Consider the following 14,328-nt stretch of genomic DNA (forward strand, 5'->3'; position numbering starts at 1 on the left):
ATAAAAAAAAAAAAACGAGGAACAAACCAAGCATAGCTCCTCTCGGCTCAAAACACAAAATGCTGATCGAAAAAAAAAAAGAGTCAAATTTAGAAAGAACAAATACAACGTGCAGTCACATTGCGAGAAAAACCATATTAACACCCTGCAGCAGGAGCGTTGCTATCCTTAATTGGCACAAAGCTGAGAATTATTGAAATTAATATTTCAGGAAAAAAAAATGTCACGAGATCAAAGTGGCTTAGCATCTTTAGGCAGAGATGCTAAATTAGGTTTGTGAGGAGATTAATTAAGTAAAAAGGCACGTCGTGTGTGCGGGGGGGAGGGGGTTAGAAGTGAAAAGGCGAGAGAAATGGCGCCTCCTTTCTTACCTTTGCTCTGTGACGAGAAACAGTGGGAGAGCTGCGCAAACAGGTCGGAATTCTCAAACTTTTCCTCTTTCACTTTGATCCAGATGCAATTCTCCGCCATTTCCTGTGGCACTATCTGTAGTAACACAAGGGTTCCATTATCAGACCAATCAGAGAGCACATAAAAGTGAGAGTCCGAAAACATCTGGCTGGATATTGTGTGCATTTTTTACATGTGCACTTGTTTTTGATTGGATTCACTGTGCATGACCAAATGCCCAATTCTTATTAATGGAGACTTCATCCCCTGCCAAATTTGAATCAGCAAGGCAGCTTGCCACTTACTATGTGTCCGCCAAGCTTGACATCAGTCAGGTAAAATTTGTGTGAAATTAATTAAATATTAAATATTGCCATGGTCCCAAAAACATATTTATACATGTTTTATGAAAAAAAATGTATGCTAGAGCATACAGAAAGAAGGCTTTGATGCAGCCTCTGATCTGAAGAGGTCGCTTGAAGCAATTTAGTTATCACACAAAAATGACCAGCAGGTGGCAGCGGAGTATATGAGATCAACCAGGGCCACATTGCAACAAACTATTTTTGCCAGTGATTTCAACAAGTGAATAATGATGAAACTTAGCTATATTCTAATGCTAATTGCTGCAGAACAGAAACCGATACAAATATACTTTTTTTCTGATGAAAGAAGAGACTCTAATCTTTCTTTTGGTAGGTTCCATGTTTTTATAGCATAAGAACACAATTTTCTGTGGGCCTTGCAAAATCTGTCAAAATCCAGTAAACCAGCCGGGAGCGAAGAGGGTTGCTTCAGTGAAAACAGCTGCGAGTGAATGAGTTAAATGACGAAATGTGACTTTTTTGACTGTCTATTTAATTGTCATCAAGTTGTCGACACTGACAGACATCCAGTAAACCTCATTAAAGTATTTTTAAAAGCATAAAAAAAATGCGCCTATATAAAAATATAATGGGAATTGTCACAAATAAAAGGTTATCTCATCTCATGAAACTCATATCTCAGAACTATAGTACTTTCTCGCTAATAACAAGCATTATTTGTCTTGATAGAATTTCTCCTTTTGTTGAAATGTGTTCCTAAAGTAAGAATAAAACAAGAAAAACAAGTCCATATCATAGCAGAACAAAAACAAGCACAGTCCCCTTGTTTCAAGGTATTTTATCTTGCTGATGTTTATGTTTTTGCAGTGTATGTGCTACTGATATGTTTGCCCAAAGGCTGCATATCACTATGAAACTATTCTTGAAAATATGGTGTTACAATATTGATGGAAATAGAAGCTCGTGAGAAAAAAATGCCTAAAAGGCAGCAACTTAATAGTGTTACATTTCAAACCGATATATGGGAGAGATTTAAGCAAAACATGTAAAAAAAAATAAAAAATTGTACATTTAAATTTGCCTTAATGGCATTTGTGAAACTTTGCAGCATTACAAAATAAATGAGTTTTCAGCTTTAAATGAGCATATTTTATTCTACACGTAATTATTTTATCTTTTAGTCACACAAATTTGCAGTAATGACTGTGTTTATTATATATCACACATTGCATCTGCTTCATTCCAAAATGCAAGTGTGACTTTAATTGCACTCCTCAGCCTTGCACATTGGCATCCTACAGCACACTCTTTTTTTTTCTCACTCCAATTACTTGTGACTGGTAAAGCAGTGCCACCACATCACCACAAACTGGGAGGCGTACTGAAATGATATTGAGAAAAATGTGTACTATTAAACCAATTTCTAATGTCAGCTGCTGTATCACTTTAACTATTGTATCTACTAATGGGCCATACTATACTACTACAGTAAACGTGGAGCTATGGTTTAGTAATTGCATAGAACTTACTTTCCAAAGTCGTTTGATTTGTGCTCTGGCAGGACAAACTGTGGATGGAACTGTTATGAAAAATAACTACAACTTGATACAACTAATTCACATTTGCCGCCGGCACTCGTGCACTTCCAATCTACGAAGGCAGGAGACTGTTTTGCCTGTCAAAACAATAGATTGTCTGTCCTCGGGTGCTTATGAATTTCATTTGCATTACCAAACCACCCTTCTTGCAAAGCAAAGGTATTTTTCAACTACTGAACGTAGACTAATCACAGCGGAAGGAAGGAAGACGTGCCTGAAAAAGCAAAACTACAAATTTTCTATTGCGATGACACCATAAAAAAGTATCCTCTTGTTAGTGTATGGATAAGAATCCAAAATACATTTGCATATATGGCTTTCTAAAAAGGTCAACTGAATTGTAACATAATCTGAAGAGCTAGTGGCTTATAGAATGTGACACTGGACTTAAGTTATAAATGCAGTTAACTTCAGAGGAAGGAACAATGGGATAGTGCAGTCAAACAAAATCACTTTAAAAAAAATAATAACCTTATTGAAATGTTCAAATGAGATGGCATGTGAATATTGTTGATCACAACTTGCCATTCTGAGGGTGTTTGAGGAGGTAGGATTGTTTACGGTACTTTTAGAGTGTTGGGACTGATTGTTGAGTGTTGACTTGATCAGATTCTTTAGAATAGATCTCTTCTCCGATATTGAAAGTTGTATTAAGTTAGATAACCTTGTCAGTCGTAGACTACAGTGTGTGAACACAATCTGCCCAGAAACACAGGTCGACCTCTGATTCACATTTTGACCTCATGATTTCAATAGGAAATGAGGAAAATAGACATACAACTACCTCATTTTAACATTGGCAACTGGAATTTCAGTCTACAAGAAAGTTAACCACTATATACAGGAGTAAAAATATAATAAAAGAAGTCTGTGAAGGACGACAGAAATCAGAGAATAATTACTGTTGCAAGGCTGAAATCTGAGGATTTTAAGTTAAACAATGACTGGTGCAGGAGATACAATGAAAACAGCAGAGGCCCCAGAATTGAACCCTGTGGAACGCCATATATTCACCGACCACTTTTTTCACTCTTTTTTTTGCTCCATATAGTTTGTATGAAGGCATTACAATAATAACAAAATCACATGACGTACCATCACAACAGTCACTGAGTGCACCAAATTGGTCATCACGTATCACAGAGTCGGGTGTGAGTCTTGACCTCTGCCGAACCTCTGCGATTGACTCACCGAACCCCTGCGGTTCGATCGAACCCAGGTTAAGAACCTCTGCTCTAAAAGATGGCTCAATTGTTAAAAAAGATGTCGATTAATTAGATCAACTTATTACTTTTCGATTAATTTATAATTTGTATCACCTTTTTTTGGAACATTCACCATTTAAATATAATAACTAAGTTAACAACTTTAACAACATTTAAAGGCATTTTTTATGCAAGAACATACAGCTTTGATGCAGCTATTACATGAATATGTGGCTTAAAGCAATGGTAGTTATCACAAAAAAAGGCCAGCAGGTGGCAAGAGAGTATAAGAGATCGGCCAGGGCCATGTTGCAACAAGCTGTTTTTCCCGCTGTTTTAAACGAATTTGTGAATAATGATTGGGTAATTGCTGCAAAACAAAAACAGATACAAATATACTTTTTTTTTTCTGATGAAAGAAAATACTCTAATCTTTCTTTAGGTTGGTTCCATGTTTTTATAGCAATGGAACACGATATTATGTGGGACTTCAGCGAAAATGGCTGGGAGTGAATGAGTTAAGAATAGAAACAAAGACAAGGCTTGAATAATGCTCCTAAAGGGGAACATAGTAAAAGCCTGGAGGAAAAAAAACTCATATAGCACATTATGTTTGTTTTTATGTATCCTTCGCTGGTAGCATTGCAAAAATGCCAAAGGAGAAGCACTGATTTTGACATTTTAGATTTTTGTAAAGCACTTTGTGACAGCTAAGGTTGTTTGAAAGCGCTATATAAATAAAGATGACTTGACTTGAGTAGCACGGACCGAAACGTGCCTACCTCTTTACACTGTGAGTCGTATAGAGTCACATTTAGTACTTAACCTTCCACTTTGTCATCGCCTGTACCCTTCTGCGGTGCAAAGAAATACAAGAAAAGCCAAAGAAAAAGTCAAACAAAGTTGTGGAATTAATCCATTAGATGCTCAATCAGTTGAAAACTTTTAACATATTGTACAAGCTTCCAGGTGATTGAATAGAGGTGATACAACTTCAGCTTTTTATGATCTAAGGTGCAGTGAGTTGCTGGTGAGTCTCAGCATACCTTGTTCCAGTTGACTCTCTTCATCACCATCTCAGGCTTGTAAACCTTCTTGGGCACAAGTCCATACGGCAGTTTGAGGACAGGAAGTGAAGGAGGTAGAGGAGGTGCGCCCGGGCCCCCGAAGAAAGGAGGAGGGGGTGGGGGCCCGCACCCGGGCGGCGGCGGTGGAGGCGGAGGGCCCCCGCCCGGAGGAGGAGGAGGTGGCGGTGGAGGCGGCGGAGCGCCGGCGTGGCCGGGCAGAGGAGGTGGTGGCGGCGGTGGAGGACAGCCACCCGGGGGAGGCGGCGGAGGTGGGGGTGGCGGAGCAGGGGGTGCCGTGGCACCTCCCGGTTGCGGCGGCGGAGGTGGCGCTCCGGGCACAGCTGGACCAGCTGCAATCTGCAAGAACACATGGATGTCTCTTGTTTTGTTTTTTATTTTAATCAAGATGCCAAAGACATTTCTGTTACCTGCTCCGAGGCTTTATTGTGATGCCAAAAAGACTTAAAGACTTACATCTTTGTTTTCTTTGAAAAAAAATTGCTTTAGCTCAGCCTGTGCAGCCTTAAAATATACAATTACTGGACCTCACCACTGCAGCTGAGACTGAAAAGAGGTAACAGTCCCTCAGCATATCTCCACCGTCACTTTCGCCACTTAAACACATCCAGCTTGAGTCAAAATGCCAATCGGAAATAATAAATATATAAATAAATAAATATGCAAATTTGGCAATTACGGACACCCAAACACGGACGGACGGGCATGGTGTGAGCTTCTCAGCCTATTAGCCGTGTGTATTGCCCAAACCAGTTCACCCTGATGAGCATCCTCCAAAGTCACTTTGCCGACAATGTGATTGGCATCTTTTGGAAAGATGTTATGATTCATTAGATCATTGCTGATTGTTTATTAAGGCTAAAATTAGGGCTCCTCTCTGTGACAATACAGATTTGACGATTACGTGTCTGTCAATCTCAAACCCTCTGTGGCCCATTTCCTCTTTCAGTGCTGATATAAGCAAATGGAAGGAAATTAACTGCTAAATTAAGAGTGCGCTTGGTTTCCATATTGATGGCGGGCTTATTTGAAAGCGGTCTGGGTTCAGACCGTAGACTCAATGAGGAGGTCAGTGTGGCAGGTAATTAACTCTGAATGCTGTGTGATTAAATACTATGTCCCAATCCCATCTCTGATATTCAATTCAATTGCAACGTGATTACTTATGAAAATTGCACTCAACAAGCAGGAAATAGGAGTGGGTAAAAACATTAGAGCCTGTTAGGGCTTCCATTTGAGTCTGGTTTCATCGACAGCACTATTTGTATCTGCAAAAACAGAGGTCCTGTCAAATGAGGTTTTAAATGGGGTACAGCAAAGGAATATCTCTTCAGTACAGGAAAGTTTGTGTTTTTTATTTGTTTTATATTGAAGACTTAAAAGTACTTCTCTTACACATAATTACTGTAATTATGAATTTATGGGTGTCAAAATTAGTGCGTTAATTTTGAGTTAATTTAAAGTTCCTTTAGCGCCACAAATTTTTTTAATGCACGATTAATGACCGCCCCTTACTTGGAAAGCCTATACTGGGGAAATCCTAGTCGCAAAGCAGTAGACAAGTCCACGTCAAAATGTAGTAGTAATTTAATAATAATGCATATGTTTGTGGAGACTGGGGTCAAATTGTATTTTACAATTTCAAAAATGTGCAGAATTTCACAAGTGACTTTTAAAGATTAGATAGCTCTTAATATGAAAAGAAAAATGCAATGAGCTGTCACCAACGTCTTACAAATGCAATTCTGCCATCTAGTGGCAGAAAATGACCTCAACACAAATCAAATTCACACTCGTTTTTTACGGTACAGTACATCTTTTTAATTGTAACTCAATTTTATGAATTATTATGAATTGAATGTGTCAATGACTAAAAGATGCAGTCATATTTCTTTTATTATTTTTTTCCACTTTATTGTTAACAAAAGTATGAAAACTATATAAATATGTGATTAATCGTGAGTTAATTATGGAAGTAGGCGATTAATTATGATAAAAAAAATTATCCCCTGACATCCCTAGTAATAACACAAGTTAGTGTTTGAATTCCATACAAATTCTGCTTACGTTTTTGCTTTAGGAATGAAACTACACAAAAAAACGTTACAGAACTGCCAATGTAAACATTTTTGACTGGCGAGTACATTTGAACGCATCTGTGAGTACATCGGAACATATTTGCAAATACGTTCAAACAAGGCTAAATGCTACAGACATAGCATATTTTCCATAATGCCAGGGCGTATTACATGCGCATGTGAATTATGGGTAAAAATGCTCAACCTAAATCATGCATTGCAGACATAATACTAATTCATAAAAGTTATGAATAAACCATGTTTTTTGCTTTATTTTTGAAAACATACTTGTATAATGTGGGCCAAATGCTTTAAAGAAGTGTGTTTTTTCCCCTCTCGCACATGTGCAAGTAATAACCAGTGGCATTGTGGGAAAATGCTATCTTTGTAGCAATTAGCCTACAAGTACGTTCAAATGTACTCGGGAGTACATTCCAACATATTTGTGAGTATGCTTGAACGTATTTGCAAAGTATGTTGGAACGTATTTAAATACGTTTGAACGTACTCGGACTTTCTGTCCATTTTTTAAAAATTGTTTTATTATTTGTGTTGTTGTTGTTCTTTATATTATTGAGTGAAGGCTGGTGTTACTGCAATTTTTTTATTCATCTCACTTTTTTCACACGCTTCTCCTTCCACATAATCCATCTGATTCACGTAACTTCAATTTCAACATATTGCAAACATTCACGCCGCGGGATTTATACAGTTTTCCCTTAATTAAACATTTTCACCAAAAATATATTTTTACCACCTATATTCAATGGCATATTCAAGACTCATACAATCCTCATTTGACATATAAATCTGTATGCTTTATCAATTCACCTTGTGAACAGTTTTCAACACGCCCAAAAAAAAAAAAGACTCACAAAAATTCTTTTTTCTGACAATGTACAAAATGCAGTTCATTTCTACCCACTCTCTCACTTCTTGTCGTTGTTTTAATTTGTTTATTTTCTTCTTCACTTACACCTTTCACTTTGCATACAGTAATCTACAGGAACAATTGGATGGCCATGTATTATCTTACACAATTTATATGTGTTTGCAGTAGTATTGATTTAAAAAAAAAAAATAGGCACATCAAGTTAATTGCCAGATTTTTCTGCAGTATAATGTATGTATATATTTGAAAAAATAAACAGATGCATTGTCAAGTGTTTACAGGGCCACGTGTGCATGGACGACACCCACCTTGGCTTCAGATTCCCTGATGAGTCTCTGAGCCTCTTTGAGCTTGTCACTTTCAATAGTTAACTGCAGATGCCAAACACACACAACCACACACACACAGAAAGACACACACGTAGTAACCGCAGCACAAACGCGGGGGAGCAAACAGATGCACACGTGGGAAGGAGGGTTAGAGAGACAGAGAAGAAGACTCGTATGCTACACGCTGTACGGCATATACAGTAGACGGGGGCAGACATGCATTAAAGTTGCAAGCAGGGTCAAAGAGGTCACATCTTAACACATCCCCCTTTTCCCCCTCAATCTGCTTGTTTGATGTGCCTGAGACTAGAGTGTAGTGTGTCGTTACGCTTTAAAACAAGATGTAATACAACATGCCATCTACAGTATCTTCAAAGGAAAATCACTGTGAAAAAGCAGAAGCAAGGTCCATGCGTGCCCCTTCAAACCACTTCTTCCATTTGCTTTTTTGTTCTGGGAAATACATGTCAACGTTCTTAGATGTGTGACAGCCATTTTTTGTATGCGAATGATTTTGTTTGAAGATGTACCCCTGAGTCGATGTGTTTTTTTTACAACGGAGGTCCATGGATGAGTCGATCATATCTTTAATTATTGAGTCATAAATAAATACCAGAAGATGTGCATAGTTATTTCACTCTTTGGATTTATCTCTTGTTTTTAGTGTTTTCTTAGGAATCACCTCAGCCAGAATTCTGTTCCTGACTACTAGTTCCACCTTGGACCTTCCTGCTTTATTTTTGCCTGTCCCCATGGCTGGTTGGTGTTCTATGGCAGTGTCAGATTCCCTGTTGTGCTACGACGGGATCGCGGAACAGTATCAACAAAGACTCTTGATCTACATTTGTATTTGCTATTCGCTCTATATGTTTTTTTTCCCTCTGGAACTGTCACATTGGACAAACGACTACTGTGGTCTAGTGTACTTCATTTGGGTTCTACTCTTACCCGTGACTTATACTACTTCCAAAGTTGTCAAAGTGGTGTTAGGGGTGCAGCTATTAACCGGTTTTACGGTTAACCGTGGTTTTTAAACGTCAGGATTATATAACCGCAGCCGTTCAACAAACTGCACAAATTGCCAGTTTGAAGGCTGTGGACGAACATTTCACCTGTAAGTATGATTGAAATGGGAAGAAATTGAAAGATGAAAGAATAAAAATATATTTTTTAAGATGAAAGAAAAAGAGGGTACATACCTTCTACTTGTTATAAATAGTGCCCAGGCCCTATTTTAAGAGCCTACGAGCCGTCTATGTCTAATCTGTATGTCCGGTGCCTATAGTATATACAGTATTCTGCTCTCTAATTTAAGCATCTGAAACTATAATAATTCTTTATATTTTTGTGTGTGTGTGTGCTGTATTTGTTTTAAAAGGCAGCAGCTTTTAAAAAATATAGATTTTTAGTTATTTATTGCTGTTAAAAAACAACATTTTCAAAGAATGCTGTGATTTTTTTTAATGTCTATAAGAATAACTGTAAAACCGTGTTTTTTTTCTCAGACTATAATCGTACACCAAAATCTGAAACCGTTGCACCTCTAGAGTCCACTTAAAATTCTGTGTGTATGTTTTATACATAGACCAAAACGTTTGAAAACCACAGCATGAAACCACCGTAGCTTTTTACAACCAAGCTAAAACGGAATATTGCTGGACTGTGTGCACCTTTTGCACATAAATACAGCATCCCGTAATTTGATAAAGTCAGTAACTGTGGTCTGAAAATAACTGCTTTTAACACAACAGAAGAAGAGAAGTGACTGTGAAACTCCACAACCCTGCCCCGGCAATATGACTTATGACATATTGTATGACTACTTTTTTTCTTCTCTTTGTAATCCTTTCCCCGAGGTGCAACCCCGGCTCTCACATTCTCACACTACGCTCTATATACTCTCAGTCAGTGTTCATGTTTTATATAAACATTGAATAAAGGCAAATAAATCCTGGCTTTAAAAGGAAATGTGAAGGAGGCACATGCGAATTATGTCGACAGTAACCAGACGCAGGGCATTTCTGCAAAAGACTGCTTCGATCTAAATATTTGATGTGCTTTAAATTCTAGTTGGACAACCGAAAACTAATATACAACTTTAAGTGAGCTGGTTTGCACCCCATTTGGTAAAGAAACTTGAACGCAAAAGATTTATTCAAAGGGAAATGTTTGGGAGATTGCACCATACATATTTTATTTTGGTGAGGTTTTACCTGCTTCCTCTGTTTAGTTGGATTGGATCTAGCCTGACTGTGTGTGTTGGGGGGGTCGACCAGCGTAGACCGCTAGCCCTTCCCACGGGCCGATTGAGGTCAGCTACGAGTCTGTCAGCTTGTTAAAAGCTATTAATGGGACGGCGCAGAGTTCCGCTGCGTACCACTGCACTGCTACATTATTCATTACATCTTCAGCCCAATTGCAGTGAATAGCTTCCTTCTGCTACGCTACGAGCAAAAAGGCTCGGGGAAGGGCGGATGATTCCCCACTTGCTGTGATTCCCATGTCCCTTTGTTGATGTTTACAGGCGGAGGCACTTCTCCACTCAATTGGGGGGATAATCAAAAAGACACATCAAACAGGCTGCTTGTTACAATGCCAAAGTTCCTGGTAGACCCGCGCTCATTAAATGTGCCTGGTTGTGGCAAACAAGGTGAGGGGAAGCGATTCCGGGCATGCATGTGTTTTAATATCTGACAGGCTGTCTCCCCCGGATGAAAGGTTATGGTTCGCTTCCATTTCATTCTTAAAAAATAATGACAAAAAAAAAAAAACTGCTGGGGATGGCAGGGCGGCTTTGATGGAAAGAGCCGAACGCGGGATTTAAATGGTCTGCGCTCGCAACGTCAACGGCTTTTGCGGCGCCGTGTCGAACGCGGATGAAGGAGGTAAAACACACGCTCAATCATCACAGAGGTTGTTGTTGTGTTCACCGCTTGAGATACGATTGGAGTGGTACACGCGGCTAACTCGCAGAAGATCAAAAGCGGCGCTTGGTTGGCTGTTACTGCCGTTGCATAATTAAACCACAAATACAAGCAAGAATGGGTATGTACGGGCCTTTAGGGGGAATTTCCCAAACTTTGATTTCATTGTTTGTATGTATGGAGACGATTTACAGATCACCTTTGCATAATGTCAGCACGAGCCGTGTATTTCTAACAATTAGACTTTACACCGATCTGATCAGATCGGACTATATTTACATTTTATGCAAAATTGGTGATCGGCTGTAATGTATTAATTTGCCCGATCGATCAATGATGTCATTGATTGGCCCAGCAAAATAAGACATTACATGTTATATTTAATGTTTATCAGCATTTTTTGTCAAGAATTTCTTTATTTGTAGGGCTGAGTATCGATTCTAATTTCCTCAAACGATTCGATTTTGATTCACAAGAGTTCAGTTAAATTTGATTTTGATTTTACACGATTCAATTCACTTCTGTTCAATCCAATATTGATTCATTTTGGAACATCAAATCTTAAATGTCAAGGACATGCTAAAAAATGTCAAGTTCCAAAGTAGATTTTGCGGAGGCAGTAACTGGTCAAAAGATTTTGTTTATTAATGAAAGTAGCACGTGTTTATAATCAATAAGTGTAACACAAACATTGACATCAACAAGGATGAGATTAAACTATTTTCATTTTTCACAATTCTAATTTAATAGTTGTAAATATAAATTTTTAATATTCTGAATTGTCTTAAAGTGCAATAAGTCAGGTATTCCATACATTTAAGATTTTTTTATTTTATTTGTGTGAACAGTAAATTTCAAGAAAACAGCAAGATTAAAAAAAAGGCCTTTAAAATTAATTTTTTTCAGAATTTATGGGAAAAAATTGATATTTAAATAATCGATTCATTGCTTTATGAATCGATATTGTGTTTGAAAATAAAAATCGATTTGATATTGATTATTCGATTTTTTATACCCAGCCCTATTTATTTATGTATTCAATACATTTCAATTGGCGTCAATTACGCGTGGGTTTTAACTATATTTTCTATCCCCCGTGAATAACGGTGGTTGACAGTAGAGTAGATATAGAAGTTTTTAAATAGATATATAGCTGTATATTCTGATCAAATCGGTGATCGGTTATTGTTTGTTGTGTTTTTTTGTTTTGTTTTTCCAAACTCGAAAAATCCTGATTGTGTAAAGCCTACTAATGAACGTAAAACTGTATATTTTTGGGGGGGAATCTTGTGGCCATTTTATAATCAAGAACTAGAAATTAAAAGAAAAGAAAATTGCTATTGATTTCATGCAATTTTAAAGCAAAAATGCTATATATATATACAGGGGAATTTAAAATGATTTTTTTTGGGGGGACTATAGTTTGTATATTTTTGGTTCAAGCTATTAATATTAATATTAATATTGGCAGTTCAGGTGACCTATCAAATCTTCTATTTGTGCCAGGGCTTGATGCCTATAGTACTAAGTGAATTGCTCGCAAAACTGAATATATAATAACTATATCTACTAACTTTTTGCTCAGTAAATCAGGTTTCCCTGCAAGTGGTGTAATTTCAGTAGTAGCTAATCTTTAGAAGTTTTTTTTTCCTTTTCTTTTTTGAAGGAAGAAAGGCTTTGACTCCTGGGGTTTAAGTGTTGCACTTCTTTTTAACACACCTTTCTGCCTTCAAAAGATAGCTATGCCCTTGTTAGTAATATAACATTTTAAAGAAAAATGGAAACAAACACAAGATTTAGAATGTGGTGATGTCATTAAAAGAGGCGGGCAGTAATCAGGAAGTGAGAGAGTGATGGGCCAGTTTGGGTGTGAGGGTGCCGTTGGTGTGCAGCCATGCTCTCATCGTCCAATATTGGCTTACATTAAATTCCATTACTGCTCTTTCCTCTCAAGACGCTGCTAAAATGTTTGCAATTGGGTTAAAATGGCAAAGTAGTTTTTTGTGCTCAGAATTGGGAGGTTTTGCTCAGGAAGAAATGTTTTCAAAGGCGGTAAAAAAGAAATGCAATCCACTTCCAAGATAATAAAATTACATTGAAAAGCTTCAATGCGGCCACTCGGCCACATTAAGAGCTCCAACTTAAGGAGATTGACCTTTTATTAAATCAAATGTTCTCACATCCACTTAAGAGAACATCTGTGAGAGGTGTGAAAAGCTCTCCTACCTCTAGTTAAAAAGTTGAGTCCAAAAAAAAACAACACGTTGTTTTTTTTGTAGATTTACCTGAGACTCCAGGGCCTGGATCTTCCCCTCCAAGTCTTTGATTCTCTCCTCTTTCTTTTGAGACTCAGCCTGGGCCTCCTGCCGTGCGCTGAACTCCTCGTCAAACTGCAAGAAAGAGGACACAAATATGTCAACGTGTTCACGCTGATGAAAACAAGGCGACGGAGGCTGGCGAGCGGCGGGGCGTCTCCGGAGAGCGGCCTCGGGGCACATCAACAGACGCCAAAAACCAAGGCGTTCTATTCGCGGTCTTCATCACCCGGGAGTCCTGTTGTCCTTTATCTTTGTTTCAGGCCTGGCTTTCATACATGTTGATGGATTTAACCTTTGCACAAAACCAAGACATGTCAGCGCAATGACTTTACGGACCCAGCAGGGTGCACGCACTGGGCTGGTAAGACGCTAAACTAAAGAAGGAGAAGAAGAAAAATAGCCGGAAGCTCCTCCGTGTCATAATGGTAGGCTTTAAAAAGACATTCTAATCTTATGCATTAACTTTCTGACCTCACTTCAATTCATATTAGAATGGATGGGCCAAAAGACAAACAAAAAATATGGCTTTGGCCATATGCAGGAAAGTGTTTTTGTTTTTTTTAAGAGCAAAAGCATTTTTTTTTAATACGAAAGAGGATTCGGGCGAGTGAAGAAAGACAAAAAATAATAATTGGCAGGATTCTCACTTTATTCTCAGAAGTCAGAATTCTGACTTTAAAGTGAGAATTATATTACTGCTACTATTGTTCTCACTTTAAAGTCAGAATTCTGAGAATAAAGTGACAATCCTGCCAAACTTTTTCACTGGCCTTAATAAATTAATCCTCTTCCGTGTTTAAATTAAATGGAGATGCACGTCTATTTATCTTGTTTTTTTGTTTTTTGTTTTTGATCCGTAAAAACAATCCCGTCCGTGACATGTGTGATCTGATCCGTACTGTGACTACGTTTACATGCAGGCAATATCCGGGTTATGGTCAGACTTCGGGTTTCTGGAACAATCGGAATAACACGTTCACAAATTGACAGTTACCCCCGTATACATGGCGTTTGGAAAAACCCGATGTAAAGAGAGCTAAATAGACGTCGTTTCCGCTTCTATCTTTTAACGGTCAATAAAATACATTATATTCATGTCACTCACCACGCTGAATAAAGTCGTCAGTTTCCTACTTGCTCCAGAAGTGTAGTTCTTGTCAGTACACGCCAGAAGCACGGACTT

At 38.1% G+C, this 14,328-nt stretch overlaps 1 protein-coding gene across 3 annotated transcripts in view; it reads right to left on the bottom strand.

Annotated features, from left to right (window-relative positions):
* diaph2 (diaphanous-related formin 2) overlaps positions 1–14,328 on the bottom strand; it is a 386,239-nt gene that overhangs the window by 227,665 nt on the left and 144,246 nt on the right. For 2 of the 3 annotated variants that reach the window (XM_086084214.1, XM_086084213.1), the window contains 3 exons: positions 13,113–13,217; positions 4,566–4,943; positions 372–486 (listed from right to left, as the gene is read on the bottom strand). In XM_086084214.1, coding sequence (XP_085940340.1) covers positions 372–486; positions 4,566–4,943; positions 13,113–13,217 — 598 coding nt within the window. Of the gene's footprint in view, positions 1–371; positions 487–4,565; positions 4,944–7,882; positions 7,946–13,112; positions 13,218–14,328 lie in introns of all 3 variants that reach the window. The other variant, XM_086084212.1, reaches the window with a different exon arrangement.

Source organism: Leptonotus elevatus, chromosome 9 (assembly GCF_054856555.1).
Source record: "Leptonotus elevatus isolate MCC_2025b chromosome 9, RoL_Lele_1.0, whole genome shotgun sequence".
NCBI classification, from domain to species: domain Eukaryota; kingdom Metazoa; phylum Chordata; class Actinopteri; order Syngnathiformes; family Syngnathidae; genus Leptonotus; species Leptonotus elevatus.